The sequence below is a fragment of the Fusarium flagelliforme genome (genome assembly GCF_020744385.1).
Source record: "Fusarium flagelliforme strain FIESC 12 MPI-CAGE-AA-0113 chromosome Unknown B0J16scaffold_7, whole genome shotgun sequence".
NCBI lineage: Eukaryota > Fungi > Ascomycota > Sordariomycetes > Hypocreales > Nectriaceae > Fusarium > Fusarium flagelliforme.
Genome location: NW_025763509.1, coordinates 47133 through 66709, shown reverse-complemented (window position 1 = coordinate 66709; position 19577 = coordinate 47133). Strand labels below are relative to the sequence as shown.

The following is a 19577-nucleotide window of genomic DNA, read 5'->3' as shown; positions in this document are numbered from 1 at the left end:
TTAATTTCATCCTTAAATGTCTCACGCTCCTGCTGCCGAAACGAGTCCCGTTACTGCGTTAACAATCAGGGATTGGCTGTCTACCTGCCTCAGTTGCCACACCACAACCTGCATTAGCTCTCAGCATGGAGCAATCTCCAACAATGGGGGCCTATCGAAGAAGGAAAGTTGGCGTCCGTCTTGGCTTATTGACGTACAAAACCGATGCGTAGTTCGAGGAACGGTTGAAGGCGAATACTACGCCCTCAGCTACACTTGGGCCGACGACTCAAATGAGAGGGAAAGACTGGAACTGCTGGGAAACAACATCGACTCATTGACCTCAGCCAACTCGTTGAACCAACACATACACCAGCTATCCAAAGCAATTGTAGATGCCATTGAATTAACAGCTGCTATCGGAACACGATATTTGTGGGTGGATAGACTTTGCATCGTCCAAGATGATCCACATAAGGCTACTGAGTTCATGGACATGGATCGAATCTACTCTGGAGCCGCCCTTACGATTGTTGCTGCAGCAGATTTTGGATTATATCTCAGTCCAGAAGATTCCATTCAAACCACTGAAGTAAAAGCATTGAGAATGAAGGGCCGACCTGCACATAAAGTCGTTCGTACCTACTATCAAGCATTGGCAAGATCGGACTGGGCAACGAGGGCTTGGACATACCAGGAGCATATCCTTAGCAGAAGGGCTGTGTTCTTCCTGGGATATCTTATCTTTTGGCAATGCGAAGGTGCAGTGTGGGATTCAGATCAGCTTCGACCAGGTCAACGGGAAGCGGGCGACCTGCATGGAAAAGATACCTCAGATCCATCTACCTCGCTATTTATCAGACATATGGAGACGCCGTCATGGCCCGACTTCAGTCTCTACGCAGACCTAATCTGTCCTTATAATGGAAGAGAGCTATCACATCAAGAAGATGGTCTGTACGCCTGTCTCGGCGTTCTTAACCGTTTGCAGCCAGCGTATCCTGATGGCTTTATCTTTGGCCTGCCTCGCGTATATCTCGACCATGCGCTTCTTTGGCAACCTCTGAAGTGTCGCTATACTAGTCCTGATCCTCCGATGGAAAATTCCTGCAAGCTTTTCGATGGGTGCAAGGGAAGAACTGGGCCATCGACCCGCAGATCTACACTCCCGTCTTGGGCATGGTGTGGCTGGCAGTGCTTTGTTGACCCCAAGGTCTTTCAAGCCGCCATGAACATCAACAAACCTGGCCCGTATCGGGAGGATGCGTCGAGTTCGTGGAGACTGAAAAGCACAACCAATTGGGAATGCACGAGCCCTGACCTTGAGCACGCAGACCAGCAAGGTGAAGACCTGACTCAAGGGCCGTCGCCGCCATCACCCAATGGAAAGTATCTGCCGCTTACATCAAGTCTTATAACAGCCTGGACGTCATGCACAACCCTTTTCCCCGCCGCAACTCTGGAGATCCGCATTAAGCCATATGTGACGAAGCGGACAGCATTTATGGACTCTTCTGTTAACCCCGTCTTATCCGAAAAGCCTTTGAATGAGATGCCCAAAGTCGTGGTACTGCAAGATTCAATAGGGAGATTCTCGGGCTTGCTTCGCATTACCGACAGCACAGCAGTTGTAGCACAAGGCAAGATGACGATCGTCGCTATGTCACAGGGTACTGCAAGTGGGAAAGACCTCGGAGACTGCTTCGAAGAGAAGGTCTTCCGGAGAAGTAGGTACTACAATCCTAAGCCATTCAGAGCTGAATATGACGAGAATGATCGCTGGGTGGGTAGCTCTCCGGAATTGTCTCACAGGGGAGAAGAGAACTACAGGGTACTTGCTGTGGGAGATTATAACGAAATCCTTGAACTTAGCAAGGAAAAGTACAGTGATGATGAGGAGTATGAATTTTATAACATCCTCTGGGTGCAACACGATGAGAACGGCATTGCATATAGAGCTGGCTGTGGACGTGTTATGAAGGAAGACTGGGAGATAAACAACCCAGTACGAGAGAGAATTATCTTGGGCTAGGAAATCGTTTCAATTTACATGAGACTCTCCCATAGCTCCTGCCCATATGGAAATACAATCTGGTAGCCCTCAGCCTCCGCACTATTCTCGTCCGCTAGCGCCACATGGCGTATAGTATCCCCGATATCAGCTTCAATATCAACCGAGAACTGTAATGACTGCTCCAAACCCATTATAGCTGTGAGTAACCTGACACCTCGGCGGGCGATGGAACTTGTCTGTTCCTCTTTGGCAATGAATTCCTTACCCCACTTGACATAGCCGTGAATCCTGTCAAAGTCGTGTGTAAGCTTATTCTGTGCTTTGAACAGCGAGGCGAAACAGAGAGTAATGCAGCAACTAATGACGTATGAGAGTGTCGTCCACATTCTTCGGCAGATGCGCGCTTCGAGACAATCGGGCCACTTTTGGAATGCTTCGATACTTCGTTCTGCTATTGTGACGCATGAAAGCTATGGGACTATTTAGTTGAGTTCCGGCATGGCTTGAGGACGTCTTACCTGAGAGAAAGCGAATCGTCGGTCGCGAAAGCATGATAGCTGGAACTCACGATGGACGGTAAATATCTAAAGCGTTCTTAGTCACGGATCCATCACTGTAATATGAAGACGTACCTTTTGTGCGGTGCTCATCAAAATCATGGCGGGCATAAGCTCGGTTGGCAAACCATCTTTGGAGGGATGGCTACTAGGGATAGTGTTGGTGTCGCGGAAGCTTTGTGGCCAAGACGAATATAGATCTTTGAGCTCGTTGTCAGCTCGGATGACTTCTTCGTATCGCATTGAGATGTCTGTTGGATTGTGTGTCCGAGTCTTGCGGTCTTGATGATGCCACATCAGAATAGATACTATACATGATCGTTAGTCGCCAACTTGCGATGCCAGATCAAAGAAAATACCCACGTTCGTGAAGGCACCTTGTCCAGGTAGTTATCGTATAACTGTCGGCAGGTTGTGCATTAACATTGCCATCTGCAACCATTCTGCCCATATCGTCATGAAAACTAACTGGCATGGGAGTGTCGAATTGAGACATATGGATCTGACACGTATTTTGGAAAGGTATCTGAAGCCAATCGTAGCGAACAAGAAACCACCACACCCGTTTCTTCACCTCTCGATCCACAGTATCTTGTACATTACCAGAGCTGATGATCGGATCCGGTCCCAATCGATGTAGGTTGAGGCATTGGGCGATTCGAATACCACTGGAAACCAAAACGCAGATAAGATCTGACTTGTTGAAGTTGTGTGCTACTTGTACCAGTAGGCAAATGGTTTGGACGGATGTTACTCTGTGGTGATCCATGAATCCGGCTTGATACAATGTTTCTATGCTCTTGTCGAACAAAGCACGAGATGCTTCTTGGCTGACTTGAGGAAGATAGTCACGATCAATGTGGTGAAGAGTTTGCTTGAAAAGTGTTAGCCGTGAGCGTAGCATGAATCGCAAGACTTTACCGAGAGTAAAGCATAGTAGAGTGCCACCCAACTCTTCTCGCATTCAGGTTTAAGCACATTGTCTTCAAATTCATTGAGAAAAGTCGGCATGTGAACCACATTGTGCATCCAGACCAAGTGCGTCTCGTGAAGTTGTAGAATTCTTCGGGCATCTTCAATTGAAAAGAAGATATCCCAACTCTGCACAGTACTGACTGGCGTTATTGGAACAGTTTCCCGACCTATGAACTGATTCAAGACATTTCGCCGACCATGGGTGAGAAACTCTAGGGTTGCGGCTGCTTCATTCGTCAACCGTGACTCAGGCGAAGATAAAGAGGCCAGAAGCTGTTCTAGAATCTGGTCGTTGATTTGTGGGACAGCCTCTTGGGCGTTTGAGATTGTGGTCGTAGCAGGGACATAAGGACTCGGTGTTGTCTGGCTGTGTTCCGCTTCGGTCCGTTCGGTCCGTTCGGTAGAGGATGCTGATGCGGGAGTAGGGTTCCGTTGCAGAGATCGCCTTGTAACCACTGCGACCTTTTCTCGCTGGCAAGATGCGACTTTATTCAGTCGCACGCATGTCGCACAGGGGAGGGTTTTTGAACATCGGATTTTTCTACGTGCACAGTTTGTGCATGTCTGGACTGATCTTTGACTGCGACGTGCGGGTTTGGGTCCTGTCATGATGGCCTCTTTCGCTGGTTGTCATACGGGCGGGCGAGATTTTCCAACACGGCCGAGATATGACGTCCTCTTATCGGTCGTAACAGGCTAGAGGCGGAAATTGATAAGACGAGCGCTTAACGATTGGTTGGTCAACTTAGTCAGCCCGGCCGAGATGCCGTCTCTAACATTGGAATTGGGCCAGAGTCATCTTTCATCTCGGCCGACGACTGGAGACAAACATCTTCAAGACTTAATCTATATAACAAGCCCACAACCCTACCATGAGAGTCGCTTCACCATTCAAATCGCATCTTCTCAATCGCCAATTGGTATTTATTTCGTCATCATTCCGAGCATCTTCCAGAATGACGCACACTACTTCTACCAACACGACGGCGCGCACCAAGATATGTGTCTACTGCGGCGCCAGCCCTGGAGCTAGTCCAACTCACATGGAAGCCGCCCGCAACCTAGCCCGGGCAATGGCTGCTAAGAACATCGATCTTGGTCCGTTCAATTCCATCCTTCATATTCGAGCCTCATCTGACAAGGAATAGTTTATGGTGGCGGTACTGTGGGCCTCATGGGCGAAGTTGCCAAGACTCTAGTTTCCATCAATGGCCCTCAATCAGTCCACGGCATCATTCCCGAAGCCATGATACCCCACGAGCGAAATAGCACCACAAAAAACGTTCCCGATGAGACTATCTTCGGTCGAACAACCCTCGTGAAGGACATGCATACACGGAAGAAGCTTATGGCCGAGGAAGTATTCGCTGGAGGTCCGGGTAGTGGCTTCGTTGGCCTTAGTGGCGGCTTCGGAACCATGGAGGAGATCTTCGAGACTACAACCTGGATCCAACTTGGAATTCACAGTCGTGGCATGGTGCTTCTCAACATCGAGGGATACTGGGATGGAATTATCCAGTGGTTGGATAAGGCGACTGATGAGGGCTTTGTGAAGTCTGGTAACAAGGGTCTACTTAGTGTATCTGAGACGGCGGAGGGCGCGATCAAGGCGTTGCAGGAGTACAAAGTATCAGACACAATCTATCAACTGAAGTGGGGAGCACAACAAAACAATTATCCATATAGCAATTAAGAAACGTGGCATAAACTGCTGCGGTTATTGTAAGGAACCGGTATCTGTTATCTGAACTGACATTTCTAATATCTGCTTTAGTATCTAACTATTAATATCCCATAGCTTTCCTCTGTCACAATAGCAGAACGAAGTATGAAACTACCAAGAAAACAAGGGATTCTCGTATAGAATAGAATATTACATAATAGAAGGCAGCTTGCTAAACGTCGCAGTCTTGATGCCTGTTGTAACACTGCCCAACGCAGCACTAGCACCTTTAGCAACCGCACCCCCGACAAGACCTACACCACCTGTGGCAATAGTAGTACTAGCGTTAAGAGCTGAAGAGGCACCAGCCTTAACAGCTGCAGTAGCATAAGCAGTAGCATAAGCCTTGAGAGCTATAGTAGCACACGACATAACAGCTGTACTCACAGCCCCGATCATACATTTTGCCACGATTATACATTTTGCCCCGAGCCTGCATCTATGGCCGTCAGTGTTGCCAGTAACTAAGTTGACGATCCCGGCGATATGACCGACTCCCGGGATGTATTCGCCCAATGACGACCATCCTTCTTTGTGCTTGCTGCTTTGTGGATCTCGTTCCACATTGTTGATGTTGGTGAGAAGTGGAATACTGGAAGTGATGACATTGTTCTCTGCCTGGTTTTTCAATCCTTGACCAGCGATGTCAATAAGCATTCCACCTGCTTTCTCGACGTTTGCGAGAATTGGAATGCTAGGAGTGATGACGTTCTTCTCTGCGCGATCCTTCCAGCTTTCTCCAACACTGTCGATAAATCTTGAAGGTGCCTCTTTCTCGCCGACCAGTGCGGATAATCCTGCTGCGGTGGTATGGGCCTCATTACCAACGAGTTTTATAGCCTCAGAAACAAGAGGTATAGGTATGACTCTCGTGGGTTCCTTCTCACCGGTCACTGCCGCGGCAGTTCGAGCGCCACTATTAATGGGTGTTACGGCTTCGGCGACAAGAGGTATGGGTATGAGTTTCGCAGGTACTTTCTTGACTGCAGATACTCCCGATACGGTTGCGCGGGCGCCGGTATCAACGCCTGTCATGACCTCGGCGACGAGAGGTATAGCTGCGAATCTCATAGCTCTCGTTTTCCTGTAATGAATTGAGTACGTAAAAGTGTATGCTTTTGGGGTGACTGCTCCGTGGATGGTCTGGGGCAACGCACTTGAAATACATTGTGTCCTTGCAATCTGGCTTGATTGAACTCTTCCTATGATTGGTTACAAATTATGGATTATGTCTTATTACTCCTCGCATAACTTTGAGACGTGAGGACTTGCCGTGTCTTATCTTTGCATCATTGGAAGCTGTTATAGGCCAGTTTCTGAGATCGCCAGCTAGGCTATAGCGGTGTGGATTGTGATAGCATTTGTACTCTACGACTGCATGCCTAAGCAGCTGTAAGGGGTTAAGTCCCAATGGGTTATTGTACAAAGGGGAGACCTTGCATTAAGCTTTCTAAGACTAAAGAGAGAAGAGGGAAAGGAAAGGGTCTTTAACCTTTAAGACTAAGTATACTTTTTCAAGGGCCTAGTGCATAATACAAGTGAAGTAGCGCAGATAAGAGGGTTCAATTGGGATTAAAAAGACTACGGTCCGCAAACAATACTGAATTCGCTATCTAGGTTGTCTTATCAAGTATAAATCGTTCCATAAAGGCATAGCTGTTATATAAAGGATCGATGATCTCTGTACAGTTAAGTTCCTTTACCTAAACAGTGCCTTAAATTAAGTATAACAGTCTATCTACCAGCATATAGTTGTAATGTAACGGATAAGGAAATCGCTATTATGCTAACTCATCTGTCTTTGCTCATACCAAATTCTCTGATCACGCTCCAGTTTAATTTCTAGGATCTTCGCATATGATATATCAGCAATGGAAATTCCCTGTATGATATCATTGCTCAAAAGCTCCAGATAGTGCTCCGCGAGCAACCTTTGATGTTTCGCCTCCTCCGCGTCAATATCGTCCTGGTATCGCCTGATCCGTGCCGAGATTTTCTTGATAATGCCCTCCTTCGTATCTTTCTTATCCTCAAGGATGCAGAATTCACGTCGCCGCCTTCGGAGCTCGCTTTCAGCATGTTTCTCTACGTCGATTGCCTCGTCGCTCAATTGTCGTAAGCTTTGGCTGTGTTGCTCCAAGGCGGCTTGTGTGTCGCGCGAGAAAGACTGGGCGAGGTTTTGAAATTGTTGGAGTTCGTTCTGTTTTATATCTGCTTTCAGGACGGCGTCTCTCCATTTATGTATAGCGGCTTCGTGAGTCTCCGATGCTTCAGATAGCGAGGCATTTATCGCTTGCAAGGCTTCCCTTTCGGTCTCTAGCTCGTCTTCGTATTCTTTGAGATTTTTTCGAGCGACTTCAAGACGACGAGCTGAAGCTGCGATGGCTTCCTGATTTATAGTTAGTCGTTCTTGAGGGGATGGAACTAGGTAACCTTCATCAAGTGTTTGGTGATCAGGTGCTCTCAGGTCCACCCTCTCGTTTGTGTTTGTGCTCTCATCAACATCGCTGCTGGGGTTGCTGTCATCCACATCCATCTCCATATCATGGTCCAGCTCGAGCTCAGATTCGGGTTCAGGCTCAGCCAGGGCAACAGGCTCAGACTCAGGGCCGTGCTCAGATTGAGCCTCAACCTCGGCGACATCTTCAGCAGTCGGCAATCTTGTTTCTGCCCAACGCTTCTTCTGACGCGACTGCTGATCTGGACGTGGCGGTCGCGGAAGTATCACCTCCTCGTTGGAGTATTGCCTCTTGCTAGCTCGAGAAGACGGTCTCCCACCACCAATCCCATTATTGGTGGATCTCCACCTCTCTGCTCTCTTGTCATAGGTATACATAACCCAGTCCAGCGCATTAGATGAATGCGTTGATGTCAAGACCCAATCTCCCTTCTGTCCCATTAGCCATTCGGTCAACTCCGATAGAGTGACATTATGTTCATCATCGCATGCGAATTCAACAGCCGTAACAAGGGGTCCCAGTATGTGTTTATCTAGCGCCTCGGGTATCCGGCCAGGAAGAAAGTCCCAAGGCCACTGGCCACATGCCTTGTGAATTTGACGCAGTTGTTTGCAGACTGCTCGAGAATTGTGGTTATAAGGCTCAGGAATAGATGTTTTTTCAGATGCGGAAGGGCCATGAGATGCCCTTGGGCTGGTCATGTTGAAACCTAACCACCGACGAGGGTGACCTGCCTGGCCTGCGTGCTGTGGGCGGGGTGGAAAAAATGCCTTGTCTGCTCTTATCTTATCTTATCTGGTCAGCGGCAGATCTTAGTTCCGGCACGGCACCTCAGTGGGGCCACCAAGTTTCTTAACAGTTAGTACAAATCTATCTTCTCAGCGTCTAGGGTAGCCAGCCCGTAATAGTCAATTACGGGAATGTCAGACAGGATAATAATTGCAAATAGTTTGCCTCAGCGCGTCTTATGTAGCCTTTAAAGACGTGACGAAGGCTGATTAATCGCCTTGCCAGTGTAGTAATATTTCACAAGGTTGATTTGGGCATGCTATGTAAGCATCAACCAAGATTTCCATTCGCACAAACTCGGTGGGAACTAACTTGATAGCTCCACATCTAAAAAGGGTATAGACCAATTAGCCCAGTCTTAGTCACTATCTAAGGTACTTATAATAGTAGAACTCATAAATAACATTCTCTATAGAATTATTATGTATTTGAAGAATATTATTATCTATGCCTCTTACTTATTTGAAACAGGAGCGTTAGCTTCAAAGTAAGGCGCAAGATCACCGGACCCATTCTCATCAGTCTCAGCTGTGCCATTACCAAGGCACATGAAGCGATTCCTGTGCCTCCAAGTCAGGTCGAAATGCTCCCCTCCAACCTCTTCCAAGCCTTTTTGGAAGTGCACCACCGAGCCACCATAGACACCCGTGATGCGACCTTGTGCGCGACCGTTCTTGTATAGAGTGCGACACTCGCCTGACCAAACAGTACGTTTGAGGAACTCCTGTTGGTACTCGTTGTAGTCCTTCACCGACTCATCCTTGACACAAATAGTCCTAGAATATTAGTTAGAATCCAATAAGATGACAGTGAAAGAGGGACTTACTTGATCTGATGGCGGTTCATGCGCTTGACCCATTTGAGAATAAAGTCTGCTGTCCAAGACATTTGTTGAATTACGGAACCATGAGAAATAGCAGCATTGGGTCCGTTGATCATGGCGTAGTTGGGCATATGGCTGACCATAGAAGCGTAGAAGGCCTCAGGATCCTCCTTCCACATATCTTCCAGAGTAGTGCCGTCACGACCCACCAGCTTCCACTGAGGTAGCCACGAGCTGTCGAAGCCAGTAGCGCAGACGATGAGGTCAAATTCCTCAACTCCTTTCTCAGTCTCAATACCCTTCTCAGTAATGCGCTTAATAGGATCCCAGCAATCCTCGCAGTTGTCCTCTTGCAAAGCTTCCAGGTATCCATCACCTGGTGTAATACGGCGGCAGCCAGGTCTGAATTTAGGAGCCATTCGTTTCTCAAGTTGAGGATCATTCTTCAATGATTCATGCATACGCTCTTTACATAGACCTTCGTAGAATGGCTGTGCGGGATGGTCGAGACACATGACAAAGAAGAAAGCGTTGATGCTGCAGCTGGTTAGTAAAGTCGCCTTTGAAAGACTCAGGGAATTGACCTACGACTTCTCAAGATCTCTCCTGTACTCATAGAACGCCTGGGGGTCGTCTCTCCAGATCTGCTTCTGTTCTTCCGTGTACTCGCGATTGACACCATCGGGCGCTTTCTCGCTCAGGAAGTTAACGGAGATCCATGTTGGCTGACGCATGTAGTTGACTAGCTTTTCAACTTTGGGCTGCATAGAAGCAACACATTGAATTCCAGATGCTCCATTGCCGATGACGGCTACCCTCTTGCGCCTCCAGTCGTACGAATTGTCCCTAAGTCCTCGTTAGAAGGCAACGGGAAAGAAAGGCTTGGGTGTATTACCAATTTGCGCTGTGCATAAGTTTGCCCTTAAAGTCAAAGAGACCTGGGATATCGGGCCACTTCCACTTGCTGACCTCAGTCAGTACTAGTCATGAGCATTTAGCATCACAATACTTACTTCAAGAATCCAGATGCATTGATAACAAAGTCTGCCTCATCCTCTTTAATCTCACCGCCTTGTTCAAGCTTGATCTTCCATTTCCCAGACGCCTCATCCCAGATTGTCTCTTTGATGGTCGTGCTGAGCTGGATATACTTGGTCAGGTTATACTTCTCTGCCGTGCGCTTGATATAATCATGAATCTCCTCTTGGCCAACGTAAAATTTGCTCCAGTCAGGATTACCTTCAAATGGGAAGACGTAAGCATCTAGAATGGATCAGTGAGCTTGAGTAGGAATTGTTAGATCAGACACCAAACTTACGAGCGGGGAAATCGCTGCAAGCAAAGAAATGATGTCAGTGCTGTTTCTCACTTCCAGAACATCAGAACTCACCAAGCGGCACCAGGGTAAGTGTTCTCAAACCAAGTCCCACCAATATCGGGGTTCCTCTCATAAATTGTCAAATCAACCTCATCTTCCAGCTTCAACTCATGTTGAACCTTGTGCGCAACAAGCAGACCAGAGAACCCAGCACCGACACAGACCACTCGCATCTTCCGCGTGCGAGTAAAAGCGGGCTGCTCGAGGAGAGGGTCTCCGGTGATTGGAGTGGAGGACATGTTGTTCGCTTGACCCTTGGCAGGAGAAAAAAGTAAACAAGAAGGGAGAACAAGGAAAAGTGTTGGTCCAGTTGAGATCAGTTTATGTACGAGCAGAGTCGGAAATGATATTTGACAGGTTTCTATCCTGGTTTTCCTTGACTAAATACCCATTTTGAAAGCGACTGCCGTGTGCATAATGGCCCAGATTGCCCCACGTATTTCCCAAGCGCTTCAGATGTGTGTTGGTTACAATAGAGATTATCCTTGAACATGCATGAGCACCCAGGCGCGGCCATTTCTAGGACCATAGTTAGGAAGCAGCGCTAAAAGCGGATATGTCCGCCTCAGTATTGACAACCGTTTGATATTTATCGGCTTGCAGAAGACAGTGCCTCATAGAACACACACTCTCGTGATACCCATCTTGTCTGAGTCATGACAACAGGTAAGGTCGCTATTAACACCAAGTAACAACTGTAGGCTACCTAGGCAATTTGCTGTCCTAGTGTACCTTCCTTTTGGAGTGGCGATATTGCAGGGTCTTTTACGCGAGTGTGGCTATACGAGCCAACAGTGGGAGACCTGGGTGAAAATAGTTGCAGCCGAGACAGCGATCTCCCGACGGAACGCTGATCATTCCCCAGCTATACAGGGTCTAACCAATCCTACCTAAGCCGTGCTAAATGATTTCAGGCTGTTCGAAATGGTTGAGGATACTTGGACAGTCTACACAGCGTAACAATCTTGCGCCCAGCTAAAGGGATAATTGTCAGATGTCTATTCAACCTCGGGAATGCTCTGTTGATCTTCAGACCGGAAGCAAGGAGCTGCATCCGCTTGCGGGTCTTTTAACCCTACATTTACAAGGACTGTTGGTTGTTGGTTGTTGGTTTTGAAGGATGAGCTAGGAAAATAATGCGGTTCCCCGGCCGTTAGTCAGTTTCCGGATTTAATCCCGAGGTGATCCCGCTCTCCACTGCAAGGGTCGGAGGAAATGCCCAGGCCAAGGGTTGATTTTGTCTGTGGGTTGTCGACAAATTTCAAGGCGAGCAGGCAAAACCCTGTAGTGTTTTGTGACTTGTCGGAAAACGCGACTAATGAAATCCTCCTTGTTACCGAGACGAGGTTCCGATTCCCCGCTCCTGGGATCATGCCTTACCCACATAGCAGCCTGAGGATTCGAACCAGGATGCTTCGTCGTGTATGAAGTGGGCGGGGTTTTGAGCCCGTATGCAAATTATGTTAACAAGAAGGTTGAGGTCGATGTTTGCAATAAAGATGTAGTTTTTTTTATATTTTTTTAAAGTAGATAGGGAAAGTCTCAAGTTATCGCCATAGATTGCATTAATGTTGAAACGATAGACCTAAATATCATACGGAGCACTTCTTTTCCATTGATGAAAAGTCTATGATCCCCTTGACTGAGAAGGGCCCCCACTAGCCCAAGTGAATTCATTCTGCACGTAGATGCTGCTTCCACTCTTGCTTTCGAACTGAGCATCCCCATGAGAAACATCAACAGTTAGCTCAAGCTCATCATCCTGACGCAACTTGAAGCCGCCATGATACGGTTTCCATTGACTCCTCGGCTTGTTTTTATCCCACGAGTCTGAATTGTTCTTACCCTCTGCTGTTGATGTCGCGGTTCTGAACCATCGTCGCAGCAGTGGGCCAAAGGTTGGGAGACAGGCACAAACAATACCAACGAACGGTTCGCAGCAAGACCAAATAAAGACCTGAGCCATTGCCCAGGTGAAATCCGTGGCTTTGACTAATTTATCCATATAAACGATTCGGACAATACTCGCAACACAAACACTAAACGCTTGTCAGCATGCACGTAGCAACGCAATACTTCGGATGACTCACAAAGCACCAAGAAGGAGAATGCCTCCAACGGCGACTTTTTGTCTGTTCGGCATTTGAAGTTTGAGAACTGGCGAGGTGGTCAGTCAGAGGATCATTGATGACGTACTGTGGTTGGCTTACTCGTGGGAATTGGCACACACAGAACAGCGATGTCAATCAACATAGCGCAGATACCGTTGACGAAGTAAAATAGCGACGTATCCATGCAATATCCCGTAGTTCCAGGGTCCGTGAACTGCTCCCAGAAGTAGCTCGCAGGCCGACAGCCGGCGAACCAGGCAATGATGATGGCCACATACCATCCGATGACTAAACCCATACAAATGTGGTGAGCGATATTGATACCGAAGACACGTTGGTAAAACATCAAAATTGAGGCCTTTGTCAAGGTTACGGTAGTCGCGTAAATAGGTACAAAAGAGTACGCCATCTTCCACAAGCTGGTGAATTCGGTAAAGGTTACAACCCATAGATGTCTTCCACCGCCGTATGGTATACTCACGATGCAGAGAGCCGCTGTACCCAGGGCGCACGGCTGATGTTTGAGGTTAGTATGGTAATCTATTATGCAAGGTTAATGCTTCTTACCAATGCTAACAAAATGAGATAGTCGTCAATGGCGATCTTAGTTCCTGACTTGAACCTCGCGACGAATCGGATTGCTACTGCCATTATGCCCATAGTCATCAATGCTATGACAGGTCTGAGGATTTCTCCATCTTGTTGTTCCGTGAGGTCAATTCCTTCGGGCGCAGGTCCCCAATCACCTGAAGCCGACATGTTGGGTGGTGATTCGAATGTTGCTGGCGGCCGAGCCAAGAGACGGCGAAACAGACAAGGACGGGTGGGCAATACAAATACATATACATCGGCATTAAAAAGAAATACATTTGAATTTGCGGTATGACATACAGACCTCGGGATCAGGATGCCCAATCTCGCATTAAAAGTGGCTACCATCCAAAATCCCCTGTATGCAGGAACGTATACCCTGCTCGGTCGAGAACCAACAAGCCCTAGAAGATGGGTCTCTTGTCTCGTTACCCGAATCAGCGCAATGACAATGGCTGGGTTTTACTATGTAAGGCTGATAATCAAGCTGCTCTTACTATGTTTCACTTTTCTTTTGTAAGAAGGATGAGACATGGTGTATTAGACTATCAGTACGGTCCCATTGTGAATCATTGCAATATTTCCGTTCGTCCGTTGGTAGAGGGTGGATAGCTTCAACAGGATTGTTAAACTTGTAATTACGCGAGCAACTTGAATTAGGATAACAGTAGTGCTGGATGATGTTATGATAGCTGAAAATTGCTTCTCTTCACTTCAATGAGAATGAACGATTGGAAAATAGCAAAGATTGATAAAAGAGTTAGCTATGCTGTAGTGGAGCAATTAAAGGATATTAAGCTGGTAGTTCAGGGTAGTCAACAATGACAAGCGTAAGACCCCTGCTACATATGCTAATATTTTAGCTGAAGCTTCACAGTCGGTTTTTGTGTAATACAGATTGACTGCTTCTAAATTACAGTTGATAGATTGATAGTTTATTCAAGAGTTGTTTTAATTTATTAACAGGCTATAATAACATGACTTTTACAACTTGGAGACATCCTCCTCACGGCCAACAAGGTTAGGGTGACCGTCGTTCTTAGGTCGGGTAACAGCGTAGAAAGCAACACCCTCAGTCTTGGTAGAGAACTATAAGGTGACGAGTAAGTATTTAATAATCGAATTAATAATCGAACTGGCTGGGAGGACTAACCTGAGCCTTGGAGCCAACGTGGAAGAAAGCCCAGTCTCCGGCAACGAGATGGTGTGTCTTGCCAGTAGCCTCATCGGTGATGTCGATTTGACCCTTGAGGACGTACTTGGTCTCCTCGTAGTCGTATTCGCCGTACCGTGTAGGTCCGGGAACGACTCTGTAGAAGCCGGTTGTTAAGTAAGGAGTGGAGTGAGCGCTCTGAGACTTGACGGAGTGGAAGTCGGCGATGATAGCGCACTCTCCCTCGGGGATAGGGATGTGCTCGTGGCCAGCGCCCTTGATAATGGTGAGAGGAACAATCTTGTTGTTAGACACTGGTTATGTTAGTATTGGACACTATAAAGTCGATGGTGTAGCTTACTCTTGAAGTGTATAGATAATAATTAGAGATAATGAGAGAAGAACAGAGGAAAGTATGTTGACAGCTGTTTATATACCGATATAGACGGACCATTCTCGGCATAGATGTCGTTATCAGATCGCCGGGTACGGGGTACGGCTCCGGGGCCGTAGCTCCGTGTGGCTTGAACTTAATCAGCGGTTATAAGTGCGAAAGAGGTTTAGCGTTGCTGGCACAAGGTGGACCGAGACATAACATGATCGGGACCCCGCGCTTCTTGACCGGATTAACCTATACCTCGGAGGCTGACAAGGTTGGGAATGTTCGGTAAATGTTCTCTATCAGGGTCCTTGATGCCGATTGACGTATCATCTCAAGGGCGAAGATTGGGGGAGTGGGGATTCGCGGCTTGTGTTTGATCCGATACAGGAGCTTGCCGTGCTGACTGACAAATTGTCACTACCAAGAACGGTATTTATCCGCCAAAGGGGCTTGCCTTCTTCAAGATAAAATTAAGCAGCGTTCTTGGGACAAAATCTACTGTTAGCTGATCTTTCTGGTAGTTAAAGTATATTTAAGAAGTTATAAGCTGTGCAGACCGCAGATTGAAACAGTAACTTTTAATAAATAACTACTGCTTTTCCTAAACCAGAAGAACTTTACAAAGTTCAATTGTAGCTTTAGACACTAAGTAGGTATTAAAGTTATCAAACTTTTCTTTTTTTGAATAAACTTATATTAAAGCCTAAATACAAGTTCTAGTCCTGCCTTCTATACTCTGAATCTAGATCTATGCTTGGAGGACGTACTGGCTCCGAATCTTTAGCAAGAATGATTTTTCTGCAGTGCAACGTGGTTGCCTGATCAGTGTTATCATCATTGCCGCTGACAGCATTCTGCCATCGCAGCCGTGGAAGTTTGTGGTCCTTATCATTGAGACTCACAGCTGTACAGAGACCACTAGTTTCAGGCCTGTGTAAGATATCTGAAAGATCCATCGTCAAAGACGCGAGGGTTGCATCACGCACTGTTTTCGTTTTTGCCTTCATGCTTGCACCAAAAACGATAACTGCAGCCAACGTGAGAGTGGCGTTCATCGACAGCCAAATATATAGCTTTTGACTATCCACTGATACGAAGACAGCATCTTCCGACTTTTGATAGGATATGAGCTCGGCATAGTTGCCCAGCCTTCTCATCAAGGTACTCCAAGTTGCATGGTATCCCATAGTCAGCATGCCAGTAACATAAGTATCTAGATCAGGACTCATCCGAGGATGGGTGAAGTCTTGTAAAATGCTATACTTGATGACCTCGGAAGTGAAGTCTAGGGAAAGACTGTGAAGCCAATCTTCTTCGATAGCCTCATCGTCGCGTGGGACTGAGCAGGTGGCATACGACTGGGATGTGGAGTTAGAAGAGACAACCTTACAGTCCTGTCCTCTATAGATACCAGCAGTCATTGCCACTTCCGCTAGTACGTAGCAATCATATGCGGTGAGCGTACCATTCTTTTTCGCAACGGCAACCTTCTTTTGGGCGACAGGAGGGAGTTTTCCAAACTCAGCCGAGACTGTTGGGCATTCGTCCTCGTCACTAGGAAGACGGCCCTTTGCGAGCTCTTCCTCAGATGGCACCATTGAGACCCGGACCGCGACTAGCTTCGTTGTTTTGAGTACAGATGCTTGATTCGGTATTTGGCTCTTTGGGTCCCATTTTTCATCCATAATAATAGCTGTTGCTCCTGTTGCTCTAGTTCGAAAGGGGTAACTGACATCCGAGTAGGTTGCGTTTCCAGCATGTTGTGAGTTCTCGTTGTCTGTTGCGCTGATCCATCGGAGGTTGGTTGCTAGATAGGGGAGTGGAAGGCTGATCCGACTACTGGTAGGTATTGTTTCATTTGGATTGAAATACCGTCGTAGCTGAATAGACTCTGATACGAAAGCATATTGTGGCTCATTCGCCGTCAAGGCCGCTGCACTGATCACTGTAGTTGCCCGCCAATCGGCATGAGTGATAGCGTCCCAGTGGGCAAAGTCTCCAATCCTTTCTATAGACGCTGTTACTTTGTGATTGCGCAATTTGTGACTAGGAATCCAGGAAATTGAAGATGATGCAAGCGGCGCTGCAAATCCATGAGGCCACATCAAAGCAAGAGCGATTGTTGCCCACAGAGACCAAAACAGTGATCTCTCTGCCTCGATGGCAGGCAAAATGGGAAGTCGGAAGCTGATTGTTCGTGTAAACTCTAAGAGAGTGACCCCACGGTTTTCGAGAAGGATAAAGATGATTCGCCAGACGAGAAGTGTAGAGCCAGCTCCAGCAACAAGTCGGACCACCACTAGTGCAAGTGAAAGGAGACCAGTGACTTGTGATTGATGAAGTGGAGAGTGAAAGGTGAAAATAGAAAAACCAGATCCGATCTGGAATTCATGATTGTCTATGTGAATGACTGTTGCTGCGGTGACAACATACAGTACGACGTGGACGGCAAACAGATACCATGCTTTGATAACATTCCAAAGCCCAAGATGGTCCGCACGTGACGAGCAATTCCTCTGCTGTGACTGTTCTGTTTGGCTAACAACGCTGTAATCTGCACGAACCTTCTGAATAGGAGGTTCCGTTAACATTGTGATTGACTGCTAGTTAAGAAGCTGCAGCAAAATGGCAATGAATGAGTAAGAAAGGCTTTGGGCAGGGAAAAACGTTGCAGCAGAAAGCAACTTGTCAAAAGATATTTTATCAGTGGCCAGAAATGTCACAACTCCGTCGCGCACACAGCCGAACACGAGTTATGAACTGGATTTGGAGCTAATATTTCCCTTCGCTTTGCTTTTCATGATTAAATAAGCAATCGGTATATAGATATGAAAACGCCACGGCGGCAGTGTGCGACCAATAAAGACAAGACACCAATAGGGCTTGCACATAGGCTGTGAGGCTTGCACTATTGAAAAAATTGAGGCTTGGCGAGATTGTAGATCATCTCCTTGCTTACCTGGGCCGAAAAAAGCCACTCGGGCGAGAGATCAAACGAAATTAGAGAGGCTTGGTTGGTTAAGACGCTATCGAGTGATATTCGTGAGCATGCAGGAGCCTAGGAGGGCGAAGAAAACTCTTGCATACACGAGAGAGCCTTACCAATGAGTGCTTGGAATATCTTGATGCAAGTATCCTTGCCCTGTTGGTGGCTTTACCTAGCGTTACGCCCGAAATCCGTCTCGAAGAACAACGCGAGGTTATTGCTTCAGCATTTTACAATGTACTGAGATAGCTGGGTAGAATAAAAATATAAGAGTGAGATATGTCAGAGATCAAACATTTTTAGAGTAACAAGTTCCCGGAACTCTTTTCACCTCAAGGGTATTCCAGGTGTACGATACGAAGTACTCAGCTGATATACAGGGGTTGAAACGGTCAGTTGCATTAGCTTCCGAAAAAAGGGTGCTCCACCTCGGCGTGGGAAAAAGCATTCTGGCTTTCTCAGCTCTAATGTAGTGGTAGATTGGGCATAACTACGTATGCCGTGAATACAGACGGTGTCAAATCGTAACACTAGTTTGTAATTGGAAGATGAAATCAAAAGCTTATTCGTATCACTCAGCCGCATGAGCTGAGTTCGGTCTGGACCAGCCTACTCCTGGCGCAGATCATTGAAATTTCGGCTCACAGCCTCACACGACAATAACCCAAGCCACCTTGGCGGCCCCGCCATTTTCCATAGCCGAAGCAACGTTGGCCAGCTAGAACACAACGGTACGTTAATTCTCAACGCTCTACTTGGCGTCGTTGACAGGGCTATCCTGTCACCTCGTTCGAGGAGGGTGAGAATATTGACAAGTACATACACATAACGTCACACTAGAGCAGTGGCCGGAAATGAGAGGAAATGTCGCCGATGTTGAATTTGTAGTGTGGCAACGTTACTCAACAAAATACGATCGCTCCAAGACGTTGGTAACATGGTATTGATCACTGTGTGGCACACTGCCTTGTCTTTGTCTTATTTGGTCATCGCCCAACCCGCATTGTCACCCAGCGATTCCGTTTCAACACGTCCCCATCTTTCGAACCTATTGACGGTGAGACCGTTGGACAAGGTGTGAGTAAGAAGATTCACTTTTGCAACGCCTACCCTATATCTATGGGTCCTGATGCTTGGCCCAGGTAGTTAGGTTTCTGGTGGTCGTAAAGGTTTTTGCACCGACTACCAACTCACAAACACCGTAGTAATAATATCAATCTTGTTTGGATTGTTGATGTTAGGTAGTATAGTAGTATTGTAGTGATAGCATTTATACTAATCCGCGGGGAGTTTTAATTGTCCCTAAAGATATTTCGAAACTCTTCAAGTGATTATGCGATATAATTCGTCTGAGGCTATGGTATGGTCATCGGGTAAAGATCGCGTGCGAGACTCAAGCTCATCAGATATTTTCAACAGGAAGGTCTCATACGCTTCCACCAGGGCAGGTTCATCAGCCTTGATATCAGCGTAAGCCTCATTCCAAAGAAGTTCTTGAAGACTCCCGGTTGCGCGGACCGACGATTCAGCTATCATCGATACAGGCTGAGGAGGAAATGATGGATTAGTCAATGGCTGACACTCCAAGTCTTGAGGCGCAGAGCCCGAGGTTTGGATATCTAGACCAAAGTTTTCACTCGAATGAACGGTCCCATCA

General features: G+C 47.0%; 7 protein-coding genes across 7 annotated transcripts; 2 read left to right on the top strand and 5 right to left on the bottom strand.

Annotated features, from left to right (window-relative positions):
• Nucleotides 1-7: 7 nt before the first annotated feature.
• B0J16DRAFT_375050 (heterokaryon incompatibility protein-domain-containing protein) lies at nucleotides 8-2011 on the top strand (the record flags this gene model as incomplete). Its single annotated transcript, XM_046130655.1, has 1 exon — nucleotides 8-2011. The coding sequence occupies exon 1, from the start codon at nucleotides 17-19 to the stop codon at nucleotides 2009-2011; it is 1995 nt and encodes a 664-aa protein (XP_045978464.1). The 5' UTR covers nucleotides 8-16.
• Nucleotides 2012-2475: 464 nt separating this feature from the next.
• Nucleotides 2476-4134, bottom strand: B0J16DRAFT_387948 (uncharacterized protein; the record flags this gene model as incomplete). The annotated part of the gene is made up of 4 exons (XM_046131708.1): nucleotides 2476-2577; nucleotides 2626-2858; nucleotides 2914-3424; nucleotides 3472-4134. 4 exons carry the CDS (start codon nucleotides 4132-4134, stop codon nucleotides 2476-2478), a joined length of 1509 nt encoding a protein of 502 aa, XP_045978463.1.
• Nucleotides 4135-4481: 347 nt separating this feature from the next.
• On the top strand, nucleotides 4482-5218 carry B0J16DRAFT_387947 (uncharacterized protein; the record flags this gene model as incomplete). The annotated part of the gene is made up of 2 exons (XM_046131707.1): nucleotides 4482-4623; nucleotides 4674-5218. 2 exons carry the CDS (start codon nucleotides 4482-4484, stop codon nucleotides 5216-5218), a joined length of 687 nt encoding a protein of 228 aa, XP_045978462.1.
• A 1577-nt stretch (nucleotides 5219-6795) lies between these two features.
• On the bottom strand, nucleotides 6796-8432 carry B0J16DRAFT_348196 (uncharacterized protein). Its single transcript, XM_046128693.1, has one exon. It carries the CDS (start codon nucleotides 8406-8408, stop codon nucleotides 7035-7037), a length of 1374 nt encoding a protein of 457 aa, XP_045978461.1. The 5' UTR covers nucleotides 8409-8432; the 3' UTR covers nucleotides 6796-7034.
• A 515-nt stretch (nucleotides 8433-8947) lies between these two features.
• Nucleotides 8948-10936, bottom strand: B0J16DRAFT_375045 (uncharacterized protein; the record flags this gene model as incomplete). The annotated part of the gene is made up of 7 exons (XM_046130654.1): nucleotides 8948-9272; nucleotides 9323-9856; nucleotides 9908-10165; nucleotides 10215-10283; nucleotides 10333-10582; nucleotides 10638-10651; nucleotides 10710-10936. The coding sequence occupies 7 exons, from the start codon at nucleotides 10934-10936 to the stop codon at nucleotides 8951-8953; spliced, it is 1674 nt and encodes a 557-aa protein (XP_045978460.1).
• A 1388-nt stretch (nucleotides 10937-12324) lies between these two features.
• Nucleotides 12325-13567, bottom strand: B0J16DRAFT_375044 (uncharacterized protein; the record flags this gene model as incomplete). The annotated part of the gene is made up of 4 exons (XM_046130653.1): nucleotides 12325-12736; nucleotides 12788-12854; nucleotides 12908-13322; nucleotides 13376-13567. The coding sequence occupies 4 exons, from the start codon at nucleotides 13565-13567 to the stop codon at nucleotides 12325-12327; spliced, it is 1086 nt and encodes a 361-aa protein (XP_045978459.1).
• An 816-nt stretch (nucleotides 13568-14383) lies between these two features.
• B0J16DRAFT_387943 (uncharacterized protein) lies at nucleotides 14384-17525 on the bottom strand (the record flags this gene model as incomplete). Its single annotated transcript, XM_046131706.1, has 3 exons — nucleotides 14384-14488; nucleotides 14553-14852; nucleotides 15702-17525. The coding sequence occupies 3 exons, from the start codon at nucleotides 17523-17525 to the stop codon at nucleotides 14384-14386; spliced, it is 2229 nt and encodes a 742-aa protein (XP_045978458.1).
• Between the last annotated feature and the right edge of the window lie 2052 nt (nucleotides 17526-19577).